The sequence below is a fragment of the Paroedura picta genome, chromosome 1, assembly GCF_049243985.1.
Source record: "Paroedura picta isolate Pp20150507F chromosome 1, Ppicta_v3.0, whole genome shotgun sequence".
Classification (NCBI taxonomy): domain Eukaryota; kingdom Metazoa; phylum Chordata; class Lepidosauria; order Squamata; family Gekkonidae; genus Paroedura; species Paroedura picta.
This window is the reverse complement of record NC_135369.1, coordinates 59567263-59592536: the sequence shown is the minus strand read 5'-3', so window position 1 is coordinate 59592536 and position 25274 is coordinate 59567263. Positions and strand designations below refer to the sequence as shown.

At 44.0% G+C, this 25274-nt stretch overlaps 2 protein-coding genes across 3 annotated transcripts; one reads left to right on the top strand and one right to left on the bottom strand.

The window, feature by feature from the left end:
• Window positions 1-2317: 2317 nt before the first annotated feature.
• MTARC2 (mitochondrial amidoxime reducing component 2) lies at window positions 2318-15393 on the bottom strand. 2 transcript variants are annotated; one of them, XM_077339978.1, is made up of 7 exons: window positions 15317-15393; window positions 9340-9513; window positions 7511-7673; window positions 6463-6603; window positions 5441-5502; window positions 5296-5367; window positions 2318-3919 (listed from the first exon to the last, which is right to left on the bottom strand). In XM_077339978.1, the coding sequence occupies exons 1-7, from the start codon at window positions 15376-15378 to the stop codon at window positions 3793-3795; spliced, it is 801 nt and encodes a 266-aa protein (XP_077196093.1). In that variant the 5' UTR covers window positions 15379-15393; the 3' UTR covers window positions 2318-3792. The 2 variants fall into 2 exon arrangements, with proteins under 2 accessions (XP_077196093.1, XP_077196102.1); XM_077339987.1 differs by lacking the exon at window positions 15317-15393 and adding an exon at window positions 14715-15097.
• Window positions 15394-17121: 1728 nt separating this feature from the next.
• On the top strand, window positions 17122-17975 carry PFN3 (profilin 3). Its single transcript, XM_077340000.1, has one exon. It carries the CDS (start codon window positions 17475-17477, stop codon window positions 17886-17888), a length of 414 nt encoding a protein of 137 aa, XP_077196115.1. The 5' UTR covers window positions 17122-17474; the 3' UTR covers window positions 17889-17975.
• Window positions 17976-25274: the final 7299 nt, after the last annotated feature.

Below are 25274 nucleotides of genomic sequence, written 5' to 3'. Positions count from 1 at the left end.
TTATGGTTCAATTGTACAGCTAGCCCAAGTTGGTTGCCCAAATGTACTGCTGATGTAAAGCCATTGCTCATAGCTTCAGAATATAAGATCCCTTACAGTCAAATCTATTGTTTTTTGTTTCGAGCAATATAGTACAACTTCAGGGGAAGAAATACAACTATGGCAAACACCAACAGAATCCAGTGTTTGATTAATTATCTTGACTTAAAGCAGACAAAAAATGATAAACCAGTTGTGCTTGTTTGCCTTAGTAATGTTCCCAGGATTATTGTCTAGCTAGAGAGCCAACTTGATGTAGTGGTCAAAAGCAGCAGACTCTAATCTGTAGAGCTGGGCTTGATTCCCAACTCTTCCATATGCATCCAGTTGGGTGACCTTGGGCTAGTTACAGTCTTGTTATAGCTGTCCTCACAGAGCACTTTTGCTAGAGCTCTCTCATAGAATCATAGAATTGGAAGGGACATCCTGGGTCATCTAGTCCAACCCCCTGCACTATGCAGGACACTCACAACCCTATCACTCATCCACTGTAACCCCCTTGAACCTTCACAGAATCAGCTTCACTGTCAGATGGCTATCCAGCCTGTTCAAAATTTCCAAAGATGGTTAACCCACCACCTCCCAAGGAAGCCCGTTCCACTGAAAAACCGCTCTATCAGGAACTTTTTCCGGAAGTTTAGACAGAATTTCTTTTGAATTAATAAAATCAAATTGGTTCTGATCTGTCCCTCCGGGGCAAGAGAGAACAACTCTGCTCCATCCTCTATATGGCCTTTTAAATACTTGAAGATGGTTATCAGATCCCCTCTCAGTCATCTCCTCTTCAGGCTAAACAGACCAAGCTCCCCCAACCTTTCTTCATATGTCTTGGTCTTTAAATGCTTCACCAGCTTTGTTATCCTCCTCTGGACACACTCCAGTTTATCTACATCCCTCTTCAACTGTGGTGCCCAAAACTGAAAGCAGTACTCAAAGTGAGGCCGAACCGGAGCAGAGTAAAGCGGTACCATCACCTCGCATGATCTGGACACGATACTCAATTTGATACAGCCCAAAATCCCATTTGCCTTTTTAGCCACTGAGTCACACTGCTGACTCATGTTTAATGTATGGTCTACTAAGACTCCTTTTCGCACAAACTACTGCCAAGACAAGTGTTCCCCATCCTGTATTGGTGTGTTTGGTTTTTCCTACCTAAATGTAGAACTTTACATTTGTCCCTATTGGATTTCATTTTATTCTGTTTAGCTCAGTTCTTGAGTCTATCAAGATTGTCCTGGATTCTGACTTGGTCTTCTGTTGTGTTTGCTACCCCTCTCAGTTTAGTATTGTCTGCAAATTTAATAAGTACACCCTCTAATCCCTCATCTAAATTTATAAATATGTTGAACAACACAGGCCCCAGGACAGATAGACTTTCCCAACACATGCCATCCCCTATCTGACAATTCAGTCCTTTCCTTATTTATAAATATGACCTGAACTTGGAAAGTTCTCCTTTCTCGTTTGTTGCATGAATCTTCCCATTCCTCTTTAATTTATTGCTTTAGAATTGACTGCCACCTTGTTTGGAACCTCCAGCTGAGCAATTTGGATCTCTGCTTAGAGCCTGTTTATACCAGGAATTACGTAATAACTTCTTTTTTTGTACCTTTGTACTCTTCAGGAATAATATGTTGAACAGTATATGTAGGCATTAGAATATTTGCATGTATTTGTATGCAATATTTCTAAGAATCCTACTTATGAGTAGTAATATTGAAGTATGTTGATATTATAGTTAAAGTCTTAAGATTAATAACATTTATTCAAGTGTATGTGTTCATAAGGCAGAGCTCACTTCAATATATGTAAAGTTATGCTGGAATAGACTTAATCTTAAAGGTACCACTGGGCCTGTTTAATATTGGTGATATTAAAGAGGACTGTGTGTGTATTCTTTCATTGAGCTTTATAAATCTGTGTTTCACCACAGGCCTCACTGTGCCCTTTCCGCATTTACTTGAAGAGTCTGAAAATGTTGTCAAATGATTCCTTCTATAGTTACTGTTCACGTGGGCCGTCCCCTCAAGGACAGTGCAAAATCTAAGCCATGTTGTGACGGCTCACCCTTGTTATTGTTGTGATGGGAGATCAGCAGTCCTCAATAGCAGGCTCCTGTGCTCTTCTGGGTTGGCTCTGCTTCAGCTCTGTAGCTATCACCCCCGAAGTGCATCTCATCCTGTCTCCACACACACGCCTTTCTATTTCCTGCTTTAGTGGTCACTGCTTTCGTTTAAACCAGAAGAAATAATCAGTCCACCCCTACACAGAATCCTTAAAATTCAAAATTATACTTTAAATTTACTCCCTATTTTACAATTTTAGAAGATGATCACTATTTATGGATTACAGTGAATATCAGTTGCTTTAATTCAATCACCACATTCAAAGATGGATATGTTAAAAAGTACATTCAAATAATATTGCCTGAGGTAGGCTGCTTAGACACGTTACAGTTCAGTGATGTAAAAATATATATATATATCAACATTTATCCACTAAAGTACAAGTGATCTCTGAACATTAAGGAAAATTTCACCAATATCTGTTTCAACAGACCATCTTTTTGAATTCTGGCACGAGACACAACAAAAGATACAACACGAATGGAGTCGAAGAAAAATATTAAAGGCAAGTTGTCTTTTCCAGCCTGATCCAATCCAGTTGTCTCGAACCACTTGCCTACTTTGTGGCTAGATATGTTCCCCACTTTCCCTCTGTCTTGGAGGGGTTGTGTTTTAGGCAACTCTGCCTGAACCATCCAGACACCTCTTCCCAACAACCGGCAAGTGGGGGGGGGGAGGGGAGGGTCCAGCCGGCCATCCATCAGGAGATACAGCTGGGTGTCATCCGCATACTGGTGACATCCCAGCCTCAAACCCTGGACCAGCTGTGCCAGAGGGTGCATACAAATGTCGAAAAGCGTAGGGGAGAGTATCACCCCCTGTGGCACGCCACAGGGGAGCGCAAAGGGGTGTGACAACTCTTCCCCCACTGCCATCCTCTGTGTCTGGTAGGAGACTAGCCACTGTATGGCTGTCCTTATCATCTCTGCCCCCGTGAGGCAGTATGCTAACAACTTGTGTTTGACCACAACAAATACAGCCCACAGATCTAAAAGCACAAAGATTGCCAAACCACCCTGATCCAGCTGGCACTGGAGATAATCCATCAAGGCGACCAGCATAGTCTTCACCCCATGGTCAGGTTGGAAACCTGACTGGTATAGGCCCAAGGCCAAGGTTTCCTCCAAGAATGCCAGGAACTGGTCCGCAGCAGCCCTCTCAACCACCTTACCCAGAAACGCCAGATGCGAGACAGGGCGGTAGCTGGCGGGATCTCGCAGGTCCAGCAATGTTTTTTTCAGAAGACTGCCTCCTTCAGCCCTACAGAGAACTCTCCAGATGACAAGGATGCGCAAAAATGAAGATGAAGTCATTCCCCAGTGATGTCACTCCTTTCTTCAACCTCTGAGTGAACTTCCATTAATCCATTTACAGTGATTAAAAAGTTGAATTCTGAAAAGTTTCAGAATCAGCTATGTATGCGCAACATAAAAAGGTCTGTTTTTTACTAGAACAACTTTCTCCATCTTCAAACTCAAACCCTTTTTATAAAGTTCTATGTGCATCAATATTTCATAAATTTTTTCTAAATATGCATTACAAAAAAAGAGCTAAATAATTCCCCCCACAAACAAAAAGGCAGTTAAAGGTCAAAAGAAGAGTTTCCATTTGGATTGCATCTGTATTACCCAATTATCTTGTACACTGGGTCTCCAACCTGAAGTGTTCCTGTTTTAGCAACTCCAAAGTACCACCCAAAGAGTGGGTGTGACCTGTATATATGCTGCTCAGAAGGATCACACTGGCGGTAGCTGCAAACAAGATGAGAACAGAATAAATCAGGTACAGGGCAGTTAAATGCTGCTATGAGAAGAAACACAAGAGGATTGAATTCACATCAAGTTCCATGCTAGTTCCCCTGATATTCTCAGCCTGTCCTGCCCCAACACGTAAATTTCTGGCCCTGGGCAAGTTTCTTTTGATCTATTTGGGAGCCACTTGGAACTCCACAGGTCAGGTTGGAAGGCTTCAGTGGAGTGGAGGAGACATCACACCTCTTCTGTCAGCAGAGCTCCTCAGGCAAGAGGAGAAATTTCATTCTTCCCCCTCCCTAAAGCTTCTTAACCCACACAGTTATTGAAAGCCAGTGTGGTACAGTAAGGAGTGCTGGACTAGTATCTGGGAGATGCAGGTTCAAATCCTCGCTTATGCCATGGAAGCTCGATGGGCGATCTTCGGCTATACACTCTCTCAGCCTAACCTATCTTAAGAGGATAAAATGGAGGAGAATGATGTAAGCTGCTTTGGGTCCCCACCGGGGAGAAAGGCGGATCACAAATGAATTATGTAATTACTTCATACAGGCCCCACAAGTCTCCTGTGCCTTCCATGGCTAGACCACAGGAGCCAACTAAAAATGTCTAAATATGAAGTCCTGGATGGTTACTAAATTGGCAGCCTCAGAGTACTTGTAGTAACAATGCTCCTCCTTAGGTCATTATTTCATAGTGAAAGTTATTCTATCCTACATGACTCATCTGCAATTTCCTATGAGGAATAAGTCATTTACAAAGAATACATTTCAACGTAACTTCATGACACTGTCATCTGGCCCATTAAACACCAGCATGATGCAAAAGGATCACAGCATCTTGAAATATTCATGCACATGTCCAAAATAAAAATTATCCCAAATCAGAAGCCTTTTGTATCTTCCCTACAACCCTCTGCCACTGCCCTGTTGAAGCTTTTGAGGAAAGGTAACACTTAATATGTTTGCATTAATGAATCAAGAACTATCCCCCAAGAAAAAATTAAAGCCATTGCCAAATTAAATCACCTGTACTTGAAAAAAAGTTGAATTAATATCTATGGGATTTATAGGCAAGCAGTGTGTTTGAGAACAGAGTTCAACTAGGACTATGAAGTGAAGCATTGCACTAAGAGGCTAAAGTATTCTGAGTGCTATCCTAATTAACAGCTAAGGAAAGGGGTGATACCAACCAAGACGCCAAACATCTACACCAACATAGATACAGCTTTATAGGTTGGCTGGGAGAGCAATTACTGTGTTCCAGCCCACATTATAACAATTCTGTCCATGCTTTTAAAAAGTAAGAGAACCCTGCAAACATAACCACTAATTTTCCCATACAGAGAACCAAGGGAACAACTAAAAATACTTCACCTTTTCAGGGTGTCAAGAGGCTCTTTCCGGTCCATGATCCCAGTATCTGGATCAACAGTTGTAAGAATACACCTGCAACAACAAAGCAGTGTGAGAGAAAAGCAGCCTCACACTTCTGCTCTTAAATATTGTCCAAAATGCTTACCGAGGGCAGGCCATGACACTTTTCATTTTGGCACTTCCAATGACTAGCTCATCCCAGGTATCCTAAAGAAACACAACGTTCATAACATATACCTTCATATCAGACTGGCACTGAGCATAGAATCATAGAGTTGGAAGGGATCTCCAGGGTCATCTAATCCAACCCCCTGCACAACGCAGGAACTCATAACTACCTGCCCACACACAGTGACCCCACTTTCATGCCCAAGTGATTTTCCTCCCCCCCCCCAAAAATCTCCAGACTCCAGCTTGGCCTGGCCCTCCTTGGCAGTGTGCAACTTGAACTGATTGGCCCTGATTGGCAGAATGCTCTCTCTCTCTCTCTCTCTCTCTCTCTCTCTCTCTATTGGTAGCATACCCTCAAGGAGGTTCAATTAGGTAGGGAGTGAGTTGTCAAATTGAGCTTTATTATATTATATTATTTATTTATTTATTTAGATTTATATACCGCCCTCCCCGAAGGCTCAGGGCGGTTTCATTGATGATATTGATTTATTTATGATATTGCTATTACCGACCTTCTTAAAGCCCTCTTGTAGTGAGGAGAGGAGCACTGACAGCCACAGAGGGCGGAGGCAAGGAAAGCATGGCAAGAACTCCCATGTGGCTGTTACTCTGCCACTTCAAGAGCCTCAGGTTTTACAGCAATAAGAGCTATTTGGAAAAACGTAGCCATGTGGAAGCAGCCCAGGTTTATACATACATTCAATAGTAACTTTACTCCTCATGTTATAATTCCTGTAAAGGTGAAATCATTAGAATAGCTCAAAGAAAAGCTATTTATGGATATATCCTACTCCAGATGGAATTCCTTCAGTGGCACACCCAATTGTATCTGAAAGTGTGCTCCTTCCCATTGTCACCGCTTCACTGAAAATCTAAGCATTTGTTACCTCAAGAGCTTGTGCAAATGTTTGGTTAATATTTATCCGTAAACATGTCATTTCCATTAAATATTAACACAAAGTGCAAAGGCACTTTTTGTTAGTTTATAACTGGTACCTCCTCATGAGGACCACAGCCTGTGACCACAATATTTGGCCTGAAGTTACGTATTTGAACTTCCTTCTCCAGTCGAGAATTTAGCTCTTCCACAGATGTTTCAGAGAGTACCATAACTGGACTACAGTCGGGGTAGGCAATCTGCAGGAAAACGTTTTTAAAAGAATTTTTAAAAGAAATATTATTAACAGCATCCAAAAATGACATATCTAAGTTTGGCATCGTGAACTGCTTGCCCACAAATTAAATGCATCTCTCAAAGGATTTGTATCTAGCTTCTGGTTGTTCTAAGGCACTTTAAGGAAAACAAGATAAAATATGTGACCCAACAGGTCACACAAAAAAAAGAAAAATGTTTGGAAAGGTCAAAAATAACGATATTCTGTCATATTGTGTTGCATCTCTGTCTAGACTCTAGAGTCTTGTAAACAATGTCCCAGCCAAGAGTTACTTGGAGAAACTATTACAAAGGGCGAACAGCAAAGGGCTCAAGTTTATATGACAGAGTTGCTGTCTGGGAGAATGGCTCCCAAGAATATTGTTACCAGTGACAAAAAAGGTGGTAACTTGTGGCACCCACCAAGCATACCACAACAGCCTTTCAACATGTGCCAGTGAATTTCAACCTACTTTAAAAGGAATGTCAGGAAAGAATGACAGCTGTAAAATGTCAGTGGAAGAAAAAAAGCACACAAAAGAGGTGGTTCACAAGGGGTTCTCCCTACCTAACTAGGCTATAAGATACCTAATCAGAATCGCATTGGAAGCCACAAAAGGGAAAATTTGGCTCCAACCTTGAGAGTATTCAGAAACTACAAATTCTAGTTAACTTCCAGTGTTTAAATGGTTAGATGCTTGCAAACATCTTCTATATTCTCAACACATATACACTTCTTGCAGGTGTCTAGAAACAGTCAACTCTATGCAGCATCACTCCAGTCTAAAGCCCACTGGTTTTATTTATTAAACTGGGTTTAGATGAGAAAAAAAGCCAATGGTGTTGCACTGCAAGACACATGGTAAGAACGAATGCAATACATTACCTCACCTTATCACTGGGTTGAAAAGGCTCCATAATATCCTTTGAGTTCCTTGGAACCATGTTTAATTCAAAATGAACAAGGCGGTATGGATGCGAATTCAGAAAGGCTGTGATCCACTGAGCTGCTTCTTCACCACAGTCTCTGCCTTGGATATCAAAGCCAAACACCCTGAACAATTGAGAGGGATATCAGTATATTCACTTTATATTCTCTGCTCTCTGGGACAAACTAGCTCTCAGTTAATAATCTAGACCATGGTTTCTCAACAAGGATTTCATGAAACCCTGGAGTTTCTTGATAGCTGTGGAAGGGTTTCCCAAATGGGTATTAAAATATTAAATATTTTAAAAATTTGTTAAACATTTATCAGGTGATATGACCATATATGTCAGCCTGCCCCCCCTCCCCAATGGCTTATAATAGGCCTGGAAGGGGTGGGAAGGGAAAGGGCCCCAGGTGCACATGGACACAGCTATGCTTCCCAACCATATTCTGCATGATCACACAACTTTGGGGGTTTCTTGAAGCCTAAAGAACGTTTCAGGGCAGTGGTCCGCATGTGGACACCCACATCTTCCCATCTCCACCAGAACCAAACCTTTTTAAGGCTGCGGACCGGCGGCGGTGAGGAGGGCAATCGCCCGGACACGCATGCCGTGCATGCATGACAGCAAACACGCATGTGTGGCACTTCTGCTCCAGCGCATTTTCAGCCATGCATGTGCGGCCCTGCTTCCCTCTCCCCCCCCCCCCAAAAAAAAGAAGCTTGCCGGGCCACAAGTTAATCGGCTGCTTTTGCGGCCGATTTGCTTGCGGCCTGGGAAGTTTCTTACTGCGGGGGTGGGGAGCTGCGCCCGGTGTCAGGGCCTTCGTGGCCCGGCACCGGGCCGCAGCCCAGTGGTTGGGGACCACCGTTTCAGGGGTTTCTCAACAGTAAAAAAGTTGAGAAAGGCTGATCTAGACTATGCCTGCACATTCTTTCAAAACTTGCTCTTATTTATATGATAAACCCATAAATATTATAATATTATTATTTGATTAACAGCCCCTCTCTGCATACTGGCTCAGGGCAGTGTACAACATATAGGCTCATGGGATATAGTAACTAGGCAAGAATGAGCCAAAAACTATACAGGGGAATATGCAAACTTGGTTTGGTTCTGGCGGAGATGGGAAGATGTGGGTGTCCACATTGCCCTACCCATATCCAGTGCTGTTTCCCTTCATTCCTGACATTCTTTCACACAAAGAATTTCTCAAGACCAAACAGACCAGAGTTACTCGACCTGGATAGCCAAGCAAGCCTGATCCCATCAGATCTTGGAAGTTAAGCAGGGTTGCCCCTAGCTAGCAGTTGGAAGGGGGACCTCCAAGGAATACCAGGGCCATGACACAATGGCAGAATGACAAACCACTTCCAAGCATCTCTTGCCTGACAACCAGACATTCTTAGGCTCTCCTGGCTACATAACACATGTGCCATACAAGTTTCAGAGATACTACAGTGCAGCTACAGTGCAGCTCATTCAGTAAAGCTCTTTAAGTAAATACTACTCTTTCCAAAGGGCTTGCAAACAACAGCATTAAATCTTTTTGATTAGGGCTGCCTAGTTCTCTAAAATTCTTCACTAAGAGGAGAGAGCAGAAGAAAAATATAATGGTACTTATAACAAAGAACTTCCAACTTCACTGAAAATGTAAAAACACCACTGAAATGCTTTTAGAGATGATTTAATGACATAACTTCAAGAGATTCAGTTTGAGTCTAAGGCATTTCACAATTTGATTATTAAAAACAGGCAAGAGGCTGATAGAAGGAAGTATTTTAAGTCACCTGCAATTCTGCACTGGATTTTCTGGGGATAACTTAGCCGGAACATGAAGATCTTTCATTTCTGGAGCGCTCAAAGTTAAATATCCATTTTCACAAGTGAGAGAAATCAGCACCATCCGAGGCTCTTCTCGAGCAGTCACTTTATGTCCATCTTCCTTTATTACAAGCCAATGCCTGAAGTTCAAAACACATCAAAATGCATTCAGTGTTGTGGATAAACAATTGAACTTTGTCCAGTTCAACTTCTACAGTAGTCTGCTGTTTAACACCAACTGTGAACAATCAGATCCTTAGTCAGTGCTGATTTTTAATGTGACACTTGTATTCTAGCCTTAATCAAGTTCAGAATGATGCATATAGTGTTCCTACCTAAGTAGCAGCTAAATATGGACTTCATGGAACCAGGACTTTCAGACCATTCTCAGGTAAATGAACAATCTCTAGAACTATGCGTTTTGCTCAGTTCCCCCTCCCCCTTATACAGAAGTGCAGTATGTCTCTGTGGCAGCAGCCAGTAAATTCTTGTAATAAACTCTTGTAGTTCTGCCCACTAATATATGATCTCTATCACTGATTATCACCAGTGCATGAAACTCTTGATCTTATCAGGATAGTCTGGGAACAGCCACGAGATTACTTGTGGCTATAATGCTTGTTCCCAGAAATGGACACTGTCTGAGGAAAGACACATGAAACAGCCTTTTACTGTCAGACCATCAGGGTCAGTATTGCACTCTCTGACTGGCAGCAGCTCTGACATCACCGCTTCCCGACCCATTTAGCAGAAGATGCCAGGAATGGAACCTGGGACCTTCTGCATGTCCAGCAGATACAACCTGGCCACAGTCCCTTCTCACTTTTTAAAAGAAGTAGGAAGTAGATTTGTCCGTTTTTGAAAACATCTTTGTAGCTCAGCACCTGTTTGATTGAAGTAATTAGTAGGTCCCCCTTCAAGGATCGCTGCCTTGTTGTGGCAAGGGGGCTTGCGTAGCTCAGTGAAGCAGGGCCACCCAAGACGGACAGGTCATAGCTGAGAGCTCTGACAAAAGGTGATCCACTGGAGAAGGCAATGGCAAACCACTCCAGTATCTTTGCCATGAAAACTCTATGGACAGTTCCAATAGGCATAACGATATGACGCCGGAAGATGAGCCCCTCAGGTCGGAAGGTGTCCAATATGCTACTGGGGATGAGCAGACGGCTAGTACGAGTAGCGCCAGAATGAATGAAGCGGCTGGGCCAAAGCCGAAAGGACGCTCAGTTGTGGAAGTATCTGGTGGCGAAAAGACAGTCCAATGCTGTAAAGATTTTTATTCCATAGGAACCTGGAACGTCAGATCCATGAATCAAGGCAAGCTGGACGTGGTTAAACAAGAAATGAGAAGACTGAACATCGACATTTTAGGAATCAGTGAACTAAAATGGACAGGAATGGGTGAATTTAATTCAGATGACCATCAGGTATACTACTGTGGACAAGAATCTCGCAGAAGAAATGGAGTAGCCTTCATAATCAATAAGAGAGTAGGAAAAGCAGTCTTGGGATACAATCCCCAAAATGACAGAATGATCTCAGTTCGAATCCAAGGCAAACCATTCAACATCACAGTGATCCAGGTCTATGCCCCAACCACTGCTGCTGAAGAGGATGAAGTTGATCAGTTCTATGAAGCCCTACAACACCTTATAGAAGCAACGCCAAAAAATGATGTGCTTATCATCATGGGGGATTGGAATGCTAAAGTAGGAAGCCAAAAGATAACCGGGATAACAGGCAAGTTTGGCCTTGGAGTACAAAATGAAGCAGGGCACAGGCTGGTAGAATTTTGTCAAGAGAATACAATGGTCATAGCAAACACTCTTTTCCAACAACCCAAGAGACGACTCTACACATGGACATCACCAGACGGTCAACACAGAAATCAGATTGACTATGTACTCTGCAGCCAAAGATGGAAAAGTTCTATACAGGCAATAAAAACAAGACCAGGAGCTGATTGTGGTTCAGATCATGAGCTTCTTGTTGCAAAATTTAGGCTTAAATTGAAGAAAGTAGGGAAAAGCACTAGGCCACTCAGGTACGAACTAAATCATATCCCCGACGAATATACAGTAGAGGTGACAAATAGATTTAAGGAATTAGATCTGATAGACAGAGTGCCTGAAGAACTATGGACGGAGGTTCGCGACATTGTACAAAAGGTAGCAACTAAAACCATCCCAAAGAAAAAGAAATGCAAGAAATCAAAATGGCTGTCTGAGGAAGCTTTACAAATAGCTAAGGAGAGAAGGGAAGTGAAAGGCAAGGGAGAAAGAGAAAGATACACCCAATTGAATGCAGAATTCTAGAGAAAAGCTAGAAGAGATAAGAATGCCTTCTTAAATGAACAGTGCAAACAAATAGAAGAAAACAATAGAATGGGGAGGGCCAGAGATCTTTTCCAGAAAATTGGAGATATGAAGAGAACGTTTCATGCAAAGATGGGTATGATAAGGGACCAAAATGGTAGGGACCTCACAGAAGCAGAAGAGATTAAGCAAAGGTGGCAAAATTATACAGAAGAACTATACAAGAGCGAGCTTAACATCCCTGATGAACACAGTGGGGTAGTTACTGACCTGGAGCCAGACATCCTGGAATGTGAAGTCAAATGGGCCTTAGGAAGTCTGAGCAACAATAAAGCTAGTGGTGGTGACAGCATTCCAGTTGAACTATTCAAAATCTTAAAGGACAATGCAGTAAAAGTGCTACACTCAATATGCCAGCAAATTTGGAAAACTCAGCAATGGCCACAGGATTGGAAAAGGTCAGTTTACATTCCAATCCCAAAGAAGGGCAATGCCAAAGAATGTTCAAACTACCGCACCATTGCACTCATTTCTCATGCTAGCAAAGTTATGCTCAAAATCCTACAAGCTAGGCTCCAGCAATATGTGGACCGAGAACTTCCAGAAGTACAGGCAGGATTTCGAAGAGGTAGAGGAACTAGAGATCAAATTGCCAACATACGCTGGATCATGGAAAAAGCTAGGGAGTTCCAGAAGAACATCTACTTCTGCTTCATTGACTATGCTAAAGCCTTTGATTGTGTGGAGCACAACAAATTGTGGCAAGTTCTTAAAGAGATGGGAATACCAGAGCATCTTATTTGTCTCTTGAGAAATTTATATGCAGGTCAAGAAGCAACAGTGAGAACTGAACATGGAATCACGGATTGGTTCAAAATTGAGAAAGGAGTTCGGCAAGGCTGTATACTGTCGCCTTGCCTATTTAACTTGTATGCGGAGCACATCATGAGAAAGGCGGGATTAGAGGAGTCACAAATTGGGATCAAGATTGCAGGGAGAAATATCAACAACCTCAGATATGCAGATGATACCACTCTAATGGCAGAAAGTGAAGAGGAACTAAAGAGCCTGTTGATGCGGGTGAAGGAGGAGAGTGCAAAAGTTGGCTTGAAACTCAACATCAAGAAAACAAAGATCATGGCAGCCGGCCCTCTCAATTCCTGGCAAATAGATGGGGAAGAAATGGAGATAGTGACAGATTTTATTTTCCTCGGCTCCAAGATCACTGCAGATGGGGACTGCAGCAAAGAAATTAAAAGACGCTTGCTCCTAGGGAGGAAAGCTATGGCAAATCTAGACAGCATCCTAAAAAGCAGAGACATCACCCTACCAACAAAAGTGCGTTTAGTCAAGGCTATGGTATTCCCAGTTGCAATGTATGGCTGCGAAAGTTGGACCATAAGGAAGGCCGAGCGTCAAAGAATTGAGGCTTTTGAACTCTGGTGCTGGAGAAGACTCTTGCGAGTCCCTTGGACTGCAAGGCGAACAAACCGGTCAGTCCTAGAGGAGATCAGCCCTGACTGCTCTTTAGAAGGCCAGATCCTGAAGATGAAACTCAAATACTTTGGCCACCTCATGAGAAGGAAGGACTCCCTGGAGAAGAGCCTAATGCTAGGAGTGATCGAGGGCAAAAGAAGAAGGGGACGACAGAGAATGAGGTGGATGGATGGAGTCACTGAAGCAGTAGGTGCAAACTTAAAAGGACTCCAGGGAATGGTAGAGGACAGGAAGGCCTGGAGGATCATTGTCCATGGGGTCGCGATGGGTCGGACACGACTTCGCACATAACAACAACAACAACAACAATTAGTAGGTAATGAGGTGGGGTGCTTTGAAAAGTTTACTTGCTGATCTCTAGTAGTACAGGAGGATGGTCTTTGCTACATATATACACATAAGATCAACATGTTATATATTGAAGTCAACAGAGCTGCAAAAAACCCTAAAGATTAAAAAGGCTATTGTCTTAAATAAATAAAATTTAATTTAAAAGGCTACCAGGATAAAGTGTGTGTGAGTGTGCATGTATGAATACATGAAAATAACTCCGTGAATGCAGATTAAAGTAAACCTGACACTTTTAAGAGCAGGGTTTTTTCCCAGCATTATATTAGTCCTGTCTCAGTTTCCAGACCTATCCAGGCAGCTGTAAATTCTTGACACAGAAATCCCACTGAGTTCAATCAGACTGACTCCAAAGAAAGGCTGTATCCCCTGGACCACAAGTTAGAACCCACAGTAGTCCCAAAGGCCTGAGATTATAGAGAGGGCAATTTTTGGATATCTGCCACACAGAGAAATAACAATCTTATAACCAGCTGAGAACTCTAAAGTAGCAAACCCTTACCCTTTCACACCTGTTACCAGAGAGCAGAGAAATGGCACTTTTCACTAACATATCCCACAAATGTCTATGCAGGTGTCCTTGCACGTGAGTTTAACAGGCCTCTTTTCCAATTGGGAGGAGGGTTTGAGCAGTCTCTAACTCAACAATCCTATGTACACTTGTATTTGGAAATTATTACAAATATATATAAACGTTGGCAGTCTTACTTCCGAGCAAATAGTCATCTAGCAGGGCTGAGTGATCTGCAACCCATCGTTTGGAAGTAAACCCAAGTCATTAGGATCACTTTTGACCACAGGGGCACATAGTCGCACACCCTAAGCCAGTCCAAATGCAATTATTATGGTAATAAAACACTCTAGAAACAGGATCAATGAATATGGGGGGGGGGAGGGAAAGACACCACGGTAGGAGTCCGTAGAGAGGCTGGAGGGTTGCCAGCTGCGGGTTCGAACAACCTGGAGACCTTGGGGGTGGAGCCTGCAGAGGACAGGTTTGGGGAGGGGGAGGGACTTCGATGGGGTACGATGCCACACAGTCCATCTTCTAAGCGGACCCTTTCTCCGGGGGAACTGATCTTTGTTGCCTGGAGATGAGATGTAATCCCGTGGGGTCCCCCGGTCTCACGTGGAGGCTGGCACCCCTAGCAGACAGGCCAAACCCACGCGCTCCCCACTACCTGTCGCGCAGATCTCCGCAGGCGAGACCCAGCGGGGTCATTTCGGCCTGCTTCACGGCCACTCCCCGGCAGGACTTGACCGGGTAAATGAAGAGGCCGGACACCGTCCCCACCCGCACCAGGGCGCGACGAGCCCGCCGCCGCCGCCAAGCCGTGGCGACCCCCAGCGCAGCAACGAGGGCCAGGGCGGAGGCGACGACCCACGCGGGCCGGCCCTTGGGCAGAGAGAGGAGGCCGGAGTCCCCCATGGCGAGCGCACCTCCAGCGCCAGGCCGCCTGCACAGCGGCCTATAATGGCTGGGGCGGGCCTCCTCGCAGCCTTTCCCCGCCCGCGCCTCCCCTCCTTTCCTCCGCGAAAGCGCCGGCAGACTGCTGCGCCCGTCCCGTCGGCAGAGGGCAAGGGAGCCTGGCTCAAGCAAACTGGCCCAGGCCCAGGCACTTTTATATAACGCACAAGCAGGGAACGGGCTTCCGAGATAATCGTAACGCTTCCGCCTGGAAAGGCAAACGCGAAAGTTTGTAGCTCGGGGATAGAGTACAATGCAACCCAGCCTTGCCAATCTCCAGGTGGTAACTGGAGATCCCCTAGAATTACCACTGACCTCCGACCTACAGAGCTCCCTTCCCTCGGAGAAAAATGCTTGGAAAGCAGATTCAGAGGCATTATACCATGTTGAGGGTCTCTCCTTTCCCTCAACCAGAACCTCCCCAGGCTCACCCCTTCCCCCAGCCTCCGGGGGCTTCCCAATCCAGAGGTGGCAGCTGTTATGCTCTGTGCCTTTAAGACTCTACGGACTGTCGGGGGTGGGGCTACAGGGTTCTCGGGGGAGAAAACTGTAGAGAGTGAGTTGTGCTGAAAGTTCGTTCTGTCCAGTTGCAAGGTACAGTAGCAACCCTAGCCCTTGGTTAGATACGGTGGTTGCTGGACTGCCTCTGATAGCATAGGTTGGGGCTTTTCCCTGGCGTCTGTTTTCCACAAGCATCCCCCCCCCCTCCATTTTGGGTAGGATTCCAGTTTAAAGAAAAGTTCTTGCATACTCAGAAACCAGCTTGCAACATTGTGCCTTGGTAGTAATATTTAAATTATTTCTATGGACCAACCAGCTGCTTTGTGAGAACACAGCTTCTTTATGCTAGAACTAGCAGTAAAGCCTATTGTACTAAAAATAGGACGAGCTCTAGGCAGCCAGCCATCCCTCTCAATCCTACCTCCACCCTGTGAAGTTAGGAGGCAGAATGGAAAGGGAGAGCAGGCTGCCTAACAGCTGATCATGGCAGGCAGGGGGCTGCCATAATCAGCTATAATGCAGGGTCTCTCTAAATGCTCCCCTCTTGCTGAAGCCCCCTCTACACCTCCTGAAACGCTACCCATGGAATTTAGGGTACCTCAGGAACAGTGCTGAGTGTGATGCATTGGTCTGCAGGGGGGGATTGGTGAAAATTTGCCCCCCCCTTCTTTGATGGATGTGTCTTTTATGCCATTAAAGGTAATATGTATCTGATGGAGGTGCCCTTGTGTTGGTGGAAATAGACTGCAGGCTCCAACTGTTATCTACTGTACACTAAAATAAATGCATTTCTTTATATAGATGTACAGTATATACATATCTATTCCACTATATATTTCTGGTAAGGCCTTGGAGGAGTGTGTCTCATGGCTTAAGTGCCACTCATTGCTTAACCCCCGCCCCTAAGAGCCTCCTCCTCCAACTGGCTATTTCCTTGCTGTCCACATATGGTAGAATAATGGATTTATATTTTGTCCTTTCCAACTTTTGGTATTATAGCTTTTATAAATTCTTGCAGTATCTTGCAGACATTCAATAAATTTCATCTCATTGACTCACAATCCCATTGATCTAAGCTTATGTTTCTGAATAACTATAATGCCAACACACTTGTCTTTGCCTTTTAATGTTTTCTTTGCCATGTTTGTTTGCGATATAGATTTTATACCAATGCTATAGTTCTAAGCATGCTTCCTAGAGCCCCACGGAATTCTGTTGGACTGACTTCTGAGAAAGAATTCTCAGGCTCATGCTGCATAATATGCTGTAAACCAGGGACAGTCAAACTGCGGCCCTCCAGATGTCCATGGACTACAATTCCCATGAGCCCCTGCCAGCGAATGCTGGCAGGGGCTCATGGGAATTGTAGTCCATGGACATCTGGAGGGCCGCAGTTTGACTGTCCCTGCATAAACCATGGTTCCATTTCATAGCCAACAGATCTGACTATGGAAGATAATGTTGTGAAAGGAAATGTGCTGTTTGTTCCTTTTGGAACAAATGAAGAGCAAATAATGTTTTTTTAAAGGCTGACATGAGGTCATAGTGGATTTCAAGCTGTGATGACTGGTGCTTCTGACATCATAATGAGTTCCTTGGCAACAGCTGAAGCATGAACACAGAAGCCATTGCTTTGTGAACTCACACTTACCTTGGCTGACCAAGCAAAAGTGTTACCTGGTGAACTCTCTCTGCATCTGAAGGTTGAGGTACCTGGAGTCCTGATCTTCATCTCTCAGCTTGAGCCCAGGAGACTGAGCTGGGCCCATAAGTTCCTACTCTCCTGTGGCTGTTCTTTACATCCTGAACTGATATCCTTTCAAGACTTTGTCTCAGCTTACTTGGACTATTCAATTAGGACTCCACAGAAGGCTTAAATTGTTTCTTTTAAGTAAAGTGGGACAAAGCCCAAGTCCGGAGACTTGACGAAAGAAGAAACAGAGGACTTGGCAAAGAAGAGAGCCAAAGCAAGATGGGAGACTGGAAAGCCTACATCAACACCATCTTAAAGGACAAAAACATTGAAGATGTAGCCATTGTGGGACATTCTGACAATAAGTCAGTATGGGCTTCTAAACCAGGAGGCCTCCTGGCAGCCATCTCTCCCCAGGAAGTGGGAGTGATCACTGGAAAGGACAGGAAGGCGTTCCTGCAGACCGGGATCACCATCGCCGGCAAGAAATGCAGCGTCATCCGTGACAACTTGCTAATGGAGAAAGATGCTGTTATGGACACTAGAACCAAAGGTGGCGACAGCAAATCCATCTGCATCGGGAAGACCGCAAAAGCTCTCATCTTCCTCATGGGCAAGAAGGGAGTCCACGGAGGCGCTCTTAATAAGAAGATGCATGACTTGATAGCAAGCATGAAAGCAAAAGGCAGCTAAAGTCCGACTTACAGCTCAACCACTTTTCTCCTGGCTCAAGGATGTGGGGGGATTATTGTTAGCTTAAAATAAAAGGCATTTACCCAGCTTTGCCTTGCATCTTTCGCAAAGGGGAATGGGATTTGTCTGTTGTTCAAAAGGAAACTGGTTACCTGGGAGGGAAAGAGCAGACCTGACTGTTGTCTAAACAATGTCTAGAAGGCAGCTTCTCCTTCAGTCCATTATGAATTGTAGTTCTAAACTAGAGGAGGGAAGGTCAGACATGGTCAGAGGGAAGGTCCATAGTGATCTTGCACGTCATTTGGGGCTGTCATTTGGACTAAAAGGGTTTGGCACAGTCCACATGTAGCTTGAAGGGGTCAGGCACACAGAATCGGGGAGAGCAGCTTAGCGGTTTAGCGCTTGAGAAAGACCTGGTTCAAGTCCCTGCTGTGCCCTGAAAGCGTGCCAGGTTACCTTGGGCCTCTCACATTCTCTCAGTCTAGCCTACCTCACAGGGTTGTTGTTGCAAAAGTAAAGGGGAAGAGAACGATGTAATAAACCACTGTGGGTCCCGATTCAAGAGAAAAGTGGGATGCAAATTTGTAAGAAATAAGCACCCATTAGGCCTTAAAGGAGTAGTGCCCTTACTATGATTCACCCAAGAGAATCGACCAGAACTATCTTTGGGCTAGCCATCTGGGACTAGAGCAAGAGGGGGGAAAGATGGTTCATTTGCATATGCATATAGAGCTCTGATCTGAGAAGTCCCTGGTGCAATTCTAGTGTCAACTGTGAAGTCACTAGATGGCTTCAGGAACACCACTCACTCCATCTGCAATACATTCAAAACAGTACTGTTGTGGTACTGTATTTTCTTTTTCACAAGAAAGCACTATATAAATGCTACGTAGGCATTGTGGGAATATTTGCCATTTCAGAATTAGCACTCGGTGGGGTAGGGACTGCCTACCTGAGAATGTCCCTAAGAGTGTTGCAATCAGCCATTGCCAATCAGCTGGGGGTCCCTGGCCCCAAGGAAATACACTTGGCCATCTTGGCCCTCGCCCTTGCTTGGTGGAATGAGCTCTTGGATGGGATCAGAGCCCTGATGGAGCTCACTGAGTTCTGCAGGCCCTGCAAGATGGAGCTCTTTTCCAAGACCTACGGTTGAGGCCAGTGGAAATTGACTTAGTACGAACTCATTCAGTTGCTGATTAGAACTGAGGTTTCAAGTGGTTTTGAATGTTTAACTGGGTATTTATGTTTTACCACTAGGGGATGTCCACAGTTGTCCACAGTATATTCTAAAAAATGTTCAGACATTAAGGTTGTCCACAGCTCCAATACCTTCCTTTCATTTACTCTGTATGCAAATCTGTTACAGAATATATCAGAATCTACCATGAAAGTCTCAGATTAGGAATACCAAGTCTGGAACTGAAGTTCTTTGTTGTAGGTAGAATCATATAATCATAGAATCATAGAGTTGGAAGGGGCCATACAGGCCATCTAGTCCAACCCCCTGCTCAACGCAGGATTAGCCCTAAGCATCCTAAAACATCCAAGAAAAGTGTGTATCCAACCTTTGCTTGAAGACTGCCAGTGAGGGGGAGCTCACCACTTCCTTAGGCAGCCTATTCCACTGCTGAACTACTCTGACTGTGAAAAACTTTTTCCTGATATCTAGCCTATATCGTTGTACTTGAAGTTTAAACCCATTACTGCGTGTCCTCTCCTCTGCAGCCAACAGAAACAGCATCCTGCCCTCCTCCAAGTGACAACCTTTCAAATACTTAAAGAGGGCTATCATGTCCCCTCTCAGGTGTATTTGTACACACACACACTTGTAGTTCCTAAATTTTGTCAAGGAGCTACATTTGGGTTTTTGTTTGTTTTGTTATGTATGCTGTTTGTCTCAGGAGCTGTAGGTGAGATATGAGATGAAAAGGCAATGATTTTCTTGCCTGAATAGCAAAACTAATTAAAAGTATCACTTTTCAAAGAAGATAGAAGAGTGATAAAGATACCTTTCCTTCTGTTTGTAGCCTGCCGAGGTAGAATTTAATTGTGCACTTCATCAGAATATACCTGACAAGGAGGCAAGGCTATTGACAGCATTAAAAATAAAGTCAATAATGAAACCCTTCTAAAGGAGATCACTCCTGCAAAGCAGCAAGATAATGGCTTTCATTTATAGTTCTCTCCCTCCATGCAAAATCAAACCTGGAAAGCCAGCTATTTGGATTTGCCCATTCCAGTATAGCAAGACCCAGTCTGCTGTATATATGTCCTATGCTGAAGGTCATTTCTTTCCACTGGTGTCCAGGGATGGACTGGGTAGATAAAATTGCCCAGGAGCAAGCCATGCTTGGCAGTCCTTGTGGTGCTGGAAGCCAGGGCTGCAGGGCTTAGCAGCACCAACAATAGGGGCTGGGGGTTGGGGGTACAGGAAAAAACTGTTCTTTTCTGTTCATTCTTAAATAATGAAGAATATTTTAAAAACATTTAAAATTGTAAAAGTTCTTCGAAAATATGGCTTAGGTTTGTTGTTTTGTTGTCATAAGCCTCCTTGAAGGCTTACCAGACCATGACAGCAGATTAAAAACCAATAAATAACATTCTAAATTCTTAAAAAAAAAAGATTTTTGTTTGGGAAGGTATCTGAAGCACAGAAATTAGGACAAGGAAGGAGGCAGCTCTTGATTGACAGTAATAGCAAGTGTATATCCAATGCACTATTCTGAAGTCTGAAGAACAGTTTCTCTTAGAAATCTTTTAGCAACTGGGCCATTCAGCAGCTGTTTCATTTAGCACACTTTGTTCCCAAAGTAGTTTATTATAGAGAGAATACGCATTTAAAATCTAAAATCCTTTGATGGTCCTCAGCAAATGTGGTTCCTCCGCACAAGAACCGCAACACCTCTCCCAACATCCATGGCTCATAAAGTTAAGAGCCGCTTATAAATTGTTGCTACACAAATCTCTTACCAGATCCTACTGAATTCCAGAATGCTCTGTGGGTATTTTAGCAATCCAAGCTTGGAACATGAACTTCCTTGAAGTTAGCAACAAAGTTGCCCCTCATTGTCCTCTCCTGCCCTTGGGGTGTTATCTGGCCTCCTGGTTTACCATGGAGCTGGGACCACCTGATCCACATGATGGTAACACTGAGATTAGACCACTGTAAAGTACTCTATGTTAATCTCGAAGTCAAACTTGGAATCTCCAGTTGCTTCAGAATGCTTCAGGAGGAGGAGCTTGTGCAGTACCCGCCCTGAGCCAAATAGGAAGGGCAGGCTATAAAAATGTTTGTATTAAATTATTCCCTTCTGCAACCTCTCCATTAGAAGCCCATTCGTTTTTAAGTTCAATTCAAGCCACTGGCTATCACGTGTGAGTTTTCCATTTGTTGACAGAACTTCCAACTTGCCATTGGGTTCCTGTGCTAGAAAGCACACACCACCTCACACATAACAATGTGCACCATGCAGCCTGCACTGACTAAAATGTAATCTGCAAGGAGGCTCTGGTTCCGATATGTTCTGGACAGATATGCATTTGCATTGAATCTAATCAATGGCACAGAAGTAATGAAGCTTTTGGAGTCATTTCTCCTTTCTGTGTGTATTCTGGCCCAGTGCCTGTGAACACAGACCTTTATACACATCAGTAGAGCAATGGTGCACTCAAGGCACACATGGTATTCCTTTTAGCTAACAAAATGAATGTCCACCTCATTTACAATTGCTTAACAATTGAACAGATGAATAACAAGGTCTGAAAATGTATTTATTAAAGCAGGATATTAAAGGCAGAAAACTGGAAGAGGAGGAGGAGACCAGTCAGCTCATATTTTTAAAGAGCTCCATTGTAGTAAGTCAGCATTCCTCTGGATTCTGCAAAAGGTCAGTGTGTTTGTTTTTGTGCACTCTTTCAAAAACAAGTTTTACTCATTTTCAAAGGAATTTGAATTTTTTACAATAGAGGGCGCTCACGAACAATAATATTGAATAAAACTACTATGTAAGCTTTCATGTTCCAGCTGAATAGCAAGGTTAGTCTTTTTGCAGCAAACACAATAGATTTTCGTGGCAGTCGAAAGAATAACCAGTTTATTACAGCATAACACTTGTTTGTTAGGCTGACAATTAGTCATTAAGGCATCACCAGCCTCCCCCCATTGATTATGAGAGTAAAATATGTTTCAGTCAAATAAAGCCAGAGGCCTGTATTCTACTACCTGTCTGTGTATTCCCATTTTTATAGTGTCCATTTTACTTTCTTTTCATATTTAGACTTGCTGATAATTAACAGGATGTAGAAGTGAAAAAGAGAATATGTACATTAAACCTGGGCAGAGTCTGCACGGGGCTTTTTATCCATCCCCAGTCAAATCCCCTCCATCTACACTGAATTTGATTTCCATTTTGATTTTGGGCACTTTAAATTTTCCCTATGCAACATGCATGATTAAGCTGTGCTGAAACTACCTTTCCCCCACGATATCCAGGAGCGGATATAATTTGGAATAATTGATCAAGTCACTGAGGTAGGAAAGCAGTCTATCCCTAATTGGCTGAGTGCCAGTTCAAAAACTTCCTGGTTCCCAGTTACAAAACTTTTGGAATCTGTTTTAAAGTGACAGCGCTCCAGAATCCCGCACTTCTCTCAGCATAGATTTACCTCGTTCCCTGAGATGCTACTGCGGGCTCGGCTCCCCTTTCCCCCCTCTGCTCATTCAGAAAAGGAGATGAGCAGCCTCCTGCGGCACTTGGCTTCTCCACCGGCAGTTAAAAGAGAATAAAGCATACTCCTTTTATGCCGGCTGGAATTCACACACACCCTCTGCCCTCCCCCCTCTGAGCTTCCCTATCAAGTGCAGAACACTTTCTGTTTTAAGGCTGGGGAAAGCAATGAGGAAGAAATAGGTTCAAATCCATCTGAATTCAGCAGGATCAACAATGGAAAAAACAAAGTAAGTGCAGTATCAGCCCTGCTTTGGCTTTGCAAAAAGGAAATACAGATAATATTATTCAGTTATATGCAATCTTCATTAAACAACAGTAACATTTGGGTTCTTTGATCTTTGGCGCAATGTCAGGGTTGAAAGGTCTTGGCTACCACTATCAGACAGTGATTACAGGGGTCTCAAACTGAATGCTAGGCTAATTGGCTAGGACAACTATCCACTCCATTATGTTAAGGCCTTTCCTCAGGCTGTTCCACTGCATAGTGAGTAGATCAGTGAAGCTACTGGCTGCAGACATGTTTTGCCAGGGAATAGAAGATGACTGGATGCCATTTAGCAGTTTGTTTCTCTGCCCAGTTGTTTTCTTTAAATCGAATATCCCTCAAAATTTCACCAATTAAAACAGGAAAACTCTTATAACATTCCAAATCTCATAGCAAGGATCACCGTCTGTACTGCACTCGGTCCATATTACACACTCCTGAAAGTTCTACTTCACCTTCTCTAGTACCGTTCTTCCATTGAGTTTTACTTGAAGTATAGGAGGGTGTTGTTCTTTGGGTGAAAAATATAAGAAGACACATAATAGTGACCTACAGTATGATGCCAATGGCTCAGCATATGTAGCTGTAATGTGTGAACTGGCAGGCAGTCCACTGTATGACACCTGAAGGTTAATGCACATGCATTGACACTAGGGAGGACATATGTGCTTCCCTCTTGGGGACTTAACATCTGCAGAGCCTAGTTCAGCAAGAATTAAAAGTCTACCATGCCACACTAAACATTTCAAAAAGACATCCCCCAAAGGGAAAAATGGGAACAAAATAATTACCAAGAGAGAGAGATCAGTTGAAACACATGGAGCAATTTAGAATGCTTAGAGAAGACAATCCAGAGCTTATCATAGAGCACTGCAGATGGGACATCCATGTAGTTACTCCCCAACAGCACTGCAAACTGGTAGATAAGGATGCATGTTTCCATCTGTCATGTGGAAGAATATGCATGTATATCCATTTACTCTCTAGAGCCAATGCATGGTTATTGCCCACAGGTATGATTGTATGTAATACTCTGTAATTATCATCTCAATACCAAAGACTTCTGTACAGACTGGAGGCTTTTACTAAACCTGTACTTTCTAATATATCATTAGCACCAAGTCAAGACAGCAAGCACAATTTTAAGACAATCTCTGCAATAAATTGTTGGAAAATTAGATTAATGTAGTTGCAAAATGTGCTTCTTCCAGCTGCCTTTAGTGCTTAAATTGGCTTCTCATTTAGGCTTTGTTGAGCCAGATACTCTGACCCATCTCTCTATAACAGTGGTTCTCAACCTTCCTAATCCCGCAACCCTTTAATACAGTTCCTCGTGTTGTGGTGACCTCCAACCATAAAACTATGCAAGTGTTCTTTCACAGAAATTAAACTGAAACTGACCAATGCTGTGAAGATCCATTGTTCATGATTTTATATAAATTGGTTATAAATTGTATATAAATTGGCAGGCGCCTTCAGGAGGAGAGGCAATAGTGGTGACGCCCCCCCTCTCGCCAAGCTGCTCGCCCTGCCGCGACCCCTGTGAAAGGGTCATTCGACCCCCAAAGGGGTCCCAACCCCCAGGTTGAAAACCACTATAATCTCAAAGCTGAACTACTGCAATGTACTGTGAATGGAGCTGCCCCTGAAGGCTATGTAGAAGCTTCAAGTGCTATAGAACAGTGGTCCCCAACCTGCGGGCCGCGGCCCGCTGCCGGGCCGCGAAGGCCATGGCGCCGGGCCGCGGCTCCCTCTCCCCGCCCCCCACCCGCAGTAAAAAACTTCCCAGGCCGCAAGCTTGCGGTCCGGGAAGCTTCTTACTGCGGGAGGGCGGGGAGAAGGAATCGGGGCCGGGCTGCGGCTCGCGGGGCGCGGCCTGATGCGCGGGCGCGGCTCGCGGGCGCGGTCCGATGTGGAGGCCCGACCCGATGCGTGGGCGATGCGGATCGCGCCCCAATGCCCTGCCGGTCCCCAACCTCAAAAAGGTTGGGGACCACTGCTATAGAATGCAGCCACTCATTTTGTTGTTAGAGCCCAGAAGTATGACCACATCACTGGTATGTTTTTCATTATTTACACTGGCTGCTTAATTGTTATAAAGCCAACCTGGAAGTGCTGTTCCTTTTCTATAAAGCCTTATATGGCTTTATAGAGCCTCTTCGCTGCTATGAGCCCATCTGCCAACTGAGATCTTCCCAGAGGATCTTTGTGCCATCTTCAAAGTCCATTAGAACTGCCACGTTCAGAAGTACTTGCTCAGCCATGGCAGCAGCTGTGCTGGTCAAGAGGATTCCCACTTCGGTACAGTTCCAGAAGTGCTGAAAAACTTCTTCTTTAAAGAGGCTTTGAAATTGAAGGGATTTGAAATAAAGTGGTCTGGCTGAGAGGGCA

Bases quoted from the DNA above. Each gene is read 5' to 3' on its own strand.
- MTARC2 (XM_077339987.1), bottom strand. From the start codon at position 14,962: ATGGGGGACTCCGGCCTCCTCTCTCTGCCCAAGGGCCGGCCCGCGTGG. The intron at 9,514-14,714 runs GTAGTGGGGAGC...TTTGAACTTCAG, and splicing joins TGCGGAGATCTGCGCGACAG to GCATTGGCTTGTAATAAAGG. The intron at 3,920-5,295 runs GTGAAGTATTTT...TCTTGTTTGCAG, and splicing joins CCTCTTGACACCCTGAAAAG to CTACCGCCAGTGTGATCCTT.
- PFN3 (XM_077340000.1), top strand. From the start codon at position 17,475: ATGGGAGACTGGAAAGCCTACATCAACACCATCTTAAAGGACAAAAAC.